We start from the raw sequence: 8,790 nt of genomic DNA on the forward strand, positions 1-8,790 counted from the left end.
ATTAAGGCCATTCATGATTCCTTTATCAATCACTTTTTATTTTTCTATTCATTATTCATTTATTAATTAATAAAAAAAAGATTGATTGACTCTTTCATTTTTATTTTTTGTTTGTCCGTCCGTGCGTCAATCTCTATTTATCTGTAAATTTAACAAAATAGGAATACTTCATACCTATGACTATATGTATTGGGTATTGTACTCAATAAATCTCGGGGGTATAAATTGTAGACATCTATTCAATATCAGCGCGTTTATAATGACAGCAGGTTTATATCGACACCGGTTTTCATGTCTACTCATGTCCGTGCGTTAAGTGTTTACAAAAGCCAATACGTGATCGATTTGTTTACATCAGGTATGAGATATTGAACGCCTTGTAGTTCACTCTGATACAAAGATTTAATGTTGGCAAGTGACTTATAAAGGTAAGTGATTTAGTTCACCTTATTTTGTCTTTCTTTTCTATTATTAATGAGTTAAGAAACTGTAGATATGATTTGTACCTTTTTACGTTAATGACTATATATGTCATATTGAAATCGTTTGTTTGTAAACAAATCCGTTTAAAACAGATTTAACATTTCAATGTTATTACTCTTGGCTTATACCTATGTATACGACAGCTATGAGAACGATGTCAATTATTCTGATGATAATAACTCAATAACACAATAAAGAGTATTGCTATCAGCACCTATCAGCACCTATCAGCACCTATCAGAACTACCTAGTAGATAATAACATCTAAATATATTCAAAGGCTTTAATATCACTGTGTATCAGATCAGTTGCAATTTGAACAGGAAACAAACACTAGCTTATAGCTAAGTGATTGTAAATGTCAGGCGAACACTTTCGGTTTAAGTCAACCAATCTACCCGCTTCAACTTAATGCGTCTGACTGCTACAAAATTAAACATATGGTGAATTTATAAATAGCTCTCCCCGCTCTGCCCGACCACTGGACAACATATAATGTCAAGCACAAAAATTATTTTATCTATGGAACCAGTGCCAAATACAAAATAATAAATTGACGAGAAGGGGATGTCCAAAGGCTCAAATTTACCCTCACTTTTGGTTTATACCTTTCCGGCGATCAGCGGAAGTGACCATTTCTTAAATATGGATAAATGTCCTCGACAAAGTACATTTTGCCCAAGATTTATAATTGTGGACCAACGGAATCAACTTCTAAATTCTTTGCAAACCAAACTTAAAGCTCTTATAATAAACAGAGCAGGGACATTTCGTAGATCGGTGAATTAGGGAAAGCGTAAGACTTCGTAATCTTATTTATAAGCTAAAGATAATGAGAGATGATGAATCGTGTCTGCAGCAGTGCTGGATTGAATAACAACAAATTGAATACCAGCAGACGTCTTAACGTAATTCAGAGACAAATTAATACTATCCGATTAAGACTGCGTTATAACTGACAGATAGGTGGCGCAGCGATTTAGAGCGCGGTTGAGAACGGAGAGTTTATCGAAAGATATTACCATAAAGTAATGATTAAAAGTAATCTATACAGTTCCACTTATGAATTGATTACATCGTTGCTCAGAATGCAGGCTATGGCGCACAAATATGTATTTATAGAGTTTTCATGATGGAAGAATTTGTCGTGACACAAGTGTGTGAAGGAGATAACAGTAATCATTTTTCCATATTTGTAAAGACTATAAGTAGAAGAGTGTTGTCAGCCGTTCGAGACAATAAATTAACGAGGCGGCCATGAATTCCGATAACGTAAATGCGATCAATTTGTCTTAATCTGAACGTTTCCTGTCTAGTTATGTGATGCGAGCATCACTGAAACGGAAGTGAGATGTCAGCGGGCCTGGAGATTCACGATGCGGCGTCCACGGGCGACCTTGACTCACTGGAAGAGTACTTGCGCTCCGGAAAGTTTGACGTCAACCTACGAGATGAGGAATGGAGCAACCGCACAGCCCTTCACTGGGCATGCGCAAAGGGTATTAACTTGTAAATTTATCGTGAGGGATCTTAATTATTCAAGAACAAACGAACACCCGTATTGTGGCGTGTTAAAATAATTAATTGGATATAGCAGAACAGCGTATATGTCTGCATCAAGAATAATTTATTTAAGCAAAGAAAAATAATATTTTTTAGTAACATATCGTTTAAAACCATACTACCGCCGGGCTTTGCGGCCTGGTGGCTTAAAAATAGCGACCTAGCAGCGTGAAGTTGGCGACCTAACGACTTAGTGGTCTAGTTGCAAGTAGTTAAAAAGCGGCCTAGCGGCGTGAACTTGGCTGCCAAGCGGCATGAATTTGGTGGTCAGGTGGCTTTTAATTGTATACTATTTCATTTTTTATGTGATTTCTTTGAAAACATTACTTTTTTGCCGAGATTAACCTCCTGCAGCGTTTATCAACGGCTTGCGAACCTTGCCTCAAGAGGTTAGCAGCCTAGCGGCGTGAAGTAATCAGCCTAGAAGCGTGAAATTAGCGCGGCAAATAGTTAGCGGCCAAGGGGCGTGAAGTTAGCGGCCTCACGTCGTGAAGTAGGCGGCCGAACAGCCTAGTGGCATAGCCTCTGAAGCTAAAGGCCTAGTGCTTTTGAATTGTATTCTATTTCAATTTTTCAATATGTTTATGTCATAAATTTGAACTTATTATTTTTTTTAAACTTGGGGGGGGGGGGACTTCAAAATACTGATAATCGCCACAAAATGCTAATTTGTTATACTAGATTTATCATTGTTTTCTACGCATGAAATATGCTTTGAAATAGAAAACAAGTTTATGCCGCTCAGACGCGCTCCTCTCTCGCCGCTTGGCCGTTAGATCGACGTTTAGGGGTCTTTTTTAAAACCGCTTGAAATGCTAGGATATCATTTCCAGACGCTTTTAAATTGCAGTTTTGATTTCGTTTCGATTAAAACCACAACACTTGTTTTCAAAACGGGAATTTTTTAGAAGAATGCTGATAATCGCATTGATGCATAAAAACCTTAATTTGTATTATTTGAAGAAAACGCATTTAAAATGCTTTCAAATAGTAAAAATAAAAGTTCAGAACGCTAGGCCGCTAGGCCGCTTATTTCACGCCGCTATCCCACCTGCTAGTTCGATTTTGTTTGTTTTCAAAAATGCTTAAAAAGATAGGTTGCCCATTATGCATTTGGTGCTGTAAAATGATAGTTTTGACTTAGTTTTTGATTAAACCCTTTAACATATTTTGCAACATGGGGAATGATTATTTTTGAAAAATGATGAAAATCGCTACATGATGTTATTTTATACATATTAAACCGTCATTTTTTTCGAAGAAAACGCATTAAAAATGCTTTGAAAACGAAAAAGTTTAGGCCGCTTACTTTAAGCCACAAGGCCGCCATATCTCTGGACTGCTAGATCGATTTTTTGGGAAAATGCTAATGTTCGCTACAACATGTTAATTTGTGCATGAAAACGTTTATTTGTTCATTAAAACACATAAAAATATACTTTGAAATAGAAAACATTTTTGGCCGTTAGACCGCTAGGCCAATTACCCCGAACATCACGCCACTAGTCCGCCAGGTTGCTGGGCTGGTCACTTCACGTACATCATTTGCAAGCCCATTATCATAAGCATTTCGTGCAAGCGTTTTGAACACCTTTAAAACCGAAAATGAGCGCCAATGTACCAGATAAGCTTGTTCAATGTCTTGTGTTTGAGCTGTGAATGTACGTATATGTACCTTTGTGTTTGATATAGTTGTCAGCCAACACGCAGGTACCCGGGAACCCATCAATACCCCAGTTGTCCGGTATACTAACTAATATATAGATATAAAACAAATGTACTCGATATGATCCAAACTCGCTATCCCTTTTACCGTAGTCATTATCGCAAGGAACCCACCATCTTCAACCATATCAACCTCAATTGTCAAAATAACCCGTTGCTTCTCCTGCTCCACAGGTTACGTAGAGTGTATACGCCTTCTACTTGACTGCGGTGCTGTCGGGACTGCCCGAAGTGACACCGGATGGACGCCGGCGCATTTTGCAGCCGAGACCGGCAAGTTGACGGCCTTGAGAGCCCTCTATAGCGCTAACGTCCCTCTTGGTCTGACAGACAAATATGGCGATACACCGAAACGAGTCGCAGAAATATATGGGTTCACCGAGTGCGTCAAGTTCTTTGATCAGTACGTATATAAGTATCCTATAATCAAGATGTAGCTATCTACTTAGAAACTTCTGAGTTATATAGCTGGACCTATGATTTTGTCATTTTCCTCTTTGTAGCGTTCTAGAATCATGAATTGATCTTTATTTAAAAAAACTACTCTAGTATTAGTGGATTATTTTCATTCCAAAAAAAAAGTTCGAGTACTCGAGACAAACTAACTTGATTATTATGAACAGCAGTCGACACAACATATCATGCTGTATTTTCTATAAGCATATGTACTCGAAAGCTTTTTTGAAGATAATTAATTTGCCTTAATTTGCAAATGAAACAACTTCATGTCGCTTTAAATATAATATTCAATTTTAGTTTCGCCACTTAGTTATTAAATTTCATTAATTTTAAACGCGCAAAAAGTATTAAAAACCTGTTTAAAACTCCTAACTTGCTCCATGCCCTGTACAAATAATAACGGTGCCACTGTAGATGTGAAGCCGAGATAGCAGCAGGTATACAACAGGGGTTTCCCCCAAAATTCAGTTCCGTGTTCAGAAAGAGACGCATTTCCGGAAGGAGTTTCGCCTCGTCTCCTTCCCCTACTGGGGAATCCCAGTCTTCAACACCCGAGAGGCAAACCACTATGCGAAATCTCTTTTCCACAATGAGGAAATCTATAACGTCACCATTATCGAGACCGGGGAGGTAAACTTAACAGCCTGGAAGACCACACTGACCAATCAGCATGCAGATAACCATTTCAGACCCAAACCATATGAACCTCTAACATTCCCAACCCAGGTGTGCTTCTAATAAATTGTTAATGCTATATTTATAAAATTTAAATTGAAGGCTTTACCAACAATACATTTTCATCGTCTTAATCTTTCATAAAGATAACAAGAGTATTGCGCAAATCTCGCATTTAATTTTGTACAGATTAGATATTCCTCGTGTGTTATAATAAATTTTAGCTCATAATTTAACCATGCTATGAAATAAAAAGACCTAAGTCATTTACAATTGTATTCAAAGATACACTGTCACTCCAAAATAAGATGAACCATGATTTTATTTACCGAAATGGATCAATAAATATCGAAAAAAAAAATTATGAAAGACACCGCGTTTAATTTAAAAGGTGCATAAAACGTTAAAAATGTTATTTCTATCGTATGAGACTATAGTTGATCACTGTTAGCCTTTTAGCACTCACCAGTCATTTAATATGTGTGCGTTTTTTTCAGCTTTTAACTACACGGTTACAAACTTGTTATCAGTAATTAATATTTTCCGTAGATGCATTATTTAGTAAGTAGTTAAAGGTGAAACGCTCAAAATGTGTGTATGTTATACATGTGTTTGTATTGATTTTTAATAAGAGTGTCACATTCAGTGCTTCCATCAATGCAACATTTAGTTTTCATATTATCATTCTATTAACAGTATGTAGTCAAAAATATTAGCGATTTGTTGGCGCATTAAACTTGGGAATGTGTGGCAAAGTAGCTATTGATTAAAATTTCCATTTATTAAGGCTGTTTTTTAGATGTTCCGGTCGTATGTTTTTGTTTTTGTTTAGATCATTTAAAGTCATGAGTTAAACATAGTTATGCATTAAAAGAATAGTTTTGTATCAACCTATAATATGCCCCTTTAACATCACAGCATGTTTCATATTGGAACGTCAATCACACACAGGATGGTTTACGTATTATATCTGAAAGTACCTAATTTATAAGCAAAACTACCGAGTAACTAAATCTTCAATCTGAAATGCGGAATGTCCTTTTCATTTCGCCCAGCAACAAAAGAAATTCGGACAATGCAATAGCTCACGAAACCTAGGCAACTGCATTCTTAGACAGGAAGTGGCTCCAGACACAACGCGACACTTGCCGAAATCACTTAATATGTTGAAATCAATGAACCGGAAATTGATGTCATTCAATGACGTCTGCTTCTAATTGTGGCTGACGGACTACCAAAACGTATTAAAGGCGTCTGGATAAATCGGTGTCAATAATTGAATCCTTTAATCTATCATTTAGAAATAAAAGGCAAACATGCCCTATCAATGTTAAAAGTATTTAAGAACATACTATACATGCTCCAATTTCTCGAAACTTCTTAGGCATTAGTAGCTTATTTCAATTAGTAAAAATACATACTAAATTTAATTTGATAAATGAAAAATCGTTTATTGTGATTATTTTAAAGAAAGTTTCTATTTAAATTCTAAAAATAGTAAATCGTACGCAAATAGAGAAAATATAAAATTATGAAATTTGCTTAATCCTGTTTAGTTTCAAGGAACATAAGAGGTATCAAGAAATGCGGGTATGCATATATTTAATGTCCTTCTTACATGTTTACTGTTGGATAACAGACCAAAACTAGTCTAAAAAGTGGAGGTGGTTTAAATAAGTTTTTAGAAGGATGCGTGTGTGTAATGGATATAATCATTTTATCGTATGGATTAAATACGTTCTATTTCATTTAAGTAACGCGCTCATGGTTAGTAAAATGCACTTTTTTAATTACGATATAAAGTGTGGCCGATCATAAGGAGTGATAACAACAAAAATACCAAAAGCTGGAACTCTTCAGCAAATGTTGATATTTGCTAAAATATCGTCTTTGAAGACCACTATTTTAAATTGAAATTTAATTATGGCTGTGTTGTTTCGTGATTGGTTGATCGACATTATCACGTGATGTTATCAATGTATCCTTAATATATCAATATATCCACCAATATAGTTAAAGTCCCGGTGGCCGTGAGGACTAACTTGCTGATTACTACCTTTTTATTGACTTTACCGGCTTCGAACCCCACTAAAACCAAATTACTTTTTTAGGCTATAACTGTATTTTTTCTGCAATTTTGATATCATAGAGTAAAATAGTGATAAAATAAGTGTTTTCAGATGCATAACCGGGAAAACTAATTGTTGGTCCAAAAACATGAGCGAGTCTCTTTAAGAGTAATAGTATATATCATGTAGTTGTAAGACAGAATGTTCAAACTGCGTAAAATAAAACACCGGAAATGCATGTCTGGTGTGCAAGAAACGTTCATTATGTCTGTCTGATCATATCAAGAAGTATTTATCACATCACAGCCAATAACGATTTTATTCTAAACAATTTCTTTAACCGCCGCAATAGTTCATTATCAGCGCGTCCCCCGATAACAACTATGATGATATGATTGCTTCCCACCACCAATCACTTCCCTTTCACAAAGTAACCTTTACCATGTTTATAACAAAGGACAGATAAGCCATTGGTTAATTTATGCCAGACAACTAAAAAATAACGCATCAACGCATTTAGATTTGCCTTCTTTTCATCATCCATGTATTTCATGCAAGATGGCTTTCAGTTGTGATTTTTAAGTCCTTTATACACTTACACATGAATTCTATATCATGTTTTAAATTGAAGTAGAGACAATCATGTAAACAAATATATTTTAACAATCAATATTTCTGTTAAATTAGCTAGACATGGCCTTTTATATTATATGTACTCTTAGAACGATTGTGCATCAATGAAATGACCGAATGCACAACTGGTCACCCCTGGTCATTGTCTTTCGACAAAAACCAGTAATGTAATACACACCATGTTTCTAATTACAGTGCCTTAGAGGAGCAACGTGAAAAGGGCATCAACAACGACGCCCCGTTTGTTCCTGAAGCGGAACGGGAAACGTGATCTGGCACGAGATTTCAGTGACAGGACACACTGTGGACGTATTGACCTAAAACCCTTGTCATGCTTTGATGGCTTATAAACGACCGAATGTTTTCATAAATGCTGGTGTGATTTATTTAAATTGTGTAAAAAATGTTTTCTTATAAATTTATATTCATTTCATAAATAAATGTGTTAACAATAACTAGTTACTGAATTTGGGCACAACACTGCGATGACAACCACATTAAAAGTAAATTGAAAACACACGGTTCCAGAGTCTCTTCCACATATGTGGCTCTTTTTTCCAATTGTTTCCAAATTGAGTTCTTGTAATATCAGAGAATCCCTTTAATGCAAGTCTGATTGAAACTTCCGAAATGAAAAAGGAAAATGTGTCAAGATTTGCAAGGATATAGCTTGACATTCCTCCGAAATCATAATCGTGTTGCTTTCTTGCATTTCAATCGTTTGTTTCAGTGGCAAAGTACATATAATTTCACTTCCATGTCGTTCTTTTCTAAATATTATAAAATTAATTTTCTCTTGTACTTGAAAATAGTCTTTTTCTGATATGATTTAGTAAAGAATTGTCAGAAACTTAGAAATTTCTTACAAGATACTGTGTGCGTATAGCTTTTAAATCGTCAATTACTTTGTTTAAAAGCCGTTTGGTCACAAACCTGGCCTTACATTTTAATGTAAAACACTGTCAGTTAGTCGCAATCAAAACATGCTCAATCTGAAAGTCTGTGTTGGAATTTCCAGTTTCACTGCTGGCATCCTAATGCTTGTGAATCTGTAATTTTAAGGTGTTTTAAGCATGAAAGAGTGCAGTTCTACACATCTTTGCAATCATTTCAAGTTCTCGCTGTCAAGTTTTCACCATATTTTTACTTGCTTGAAGGAATGACATAAAAACATGAAAGTGAC

At 35.6% G+C, this 8,790-nt stretch overlaps 1 protein-coding gene across 2 annotated transcripts; it reads left to right on the forward strand.

Moving 5' to 3' along the window:
- The first annotated feature begins 299 nt into the window (after positions 1 to 299).
- On the forward strand, positions 300 to 8,062 carry LOC128213130 (ankyrin repeat domain-containing protein 66-like). Of its 2 annotated transcripts, XM_052918660.1 has the most exons (5): positions 300 to 428; positions 1,800 to 1,982; positions 3,946 to 4,174; positions 4,645 to 4,860; positions 7,803 to 8,062. In XM_052918660.1, the coding sequence occupies exons 2-5, from the start codon at positions 1,835 to 1,837 to the stop codon at positions 7,876 to 7,878; spliced, it is 669 nt and encodes a 222-aa protein (XP_052774620.1). In that variant the 5' UTR covers positions 300 to 428; positions 1,800 to 1,834; the 3' UTR covers positions 7,879 to 8,062. The 2 variants fall into 2 exon arrangements, with proteins under 2 accessions (XP_052774620.1, XP_052774622.1); XM_052918662.1 differs by lacking the exon at positions 4,645 to 4,860.
- The last annotated feature ends 728 nt before the right edge of the window (positions 8,063 to 8,790 follow it).

The sequence above is a fragment of the Mya arenaria genome, chromosome 13 (genome assembly GCF_026914265.1).
Source record: "Mya arenaria isolate MELC-2E11 chromosome 13, ASM2691426v1".
NCBI lineage: Eukaryota > Metazoa > Mollusca > Bivalvia > Myida > Myidae > Mya > Mya arenaria.

Coding starts and splice junctions, on each gene's coding strand:
- LOC128213130 (XM_052918660.1), top strand. CDS start 1,835: ATGTCAGCGGGCCTGGAGATTCACGATGCGGCGTCCACGGGCGACCTT. Junction 1,983..3,945: donor TCACTGGGCATGCGCAAAGG/GTATTAACTTGT, acceptor CCTGCTCCACAG/GTTACGTAGAGTGTATACGC. Junction 4,861..7,802: donor CCATTATCGAGACCGGGGAG/GTAAACTTAACA, acceptor TTCTAATTACAG/TGCCTTAGAGGAGCAACGTG.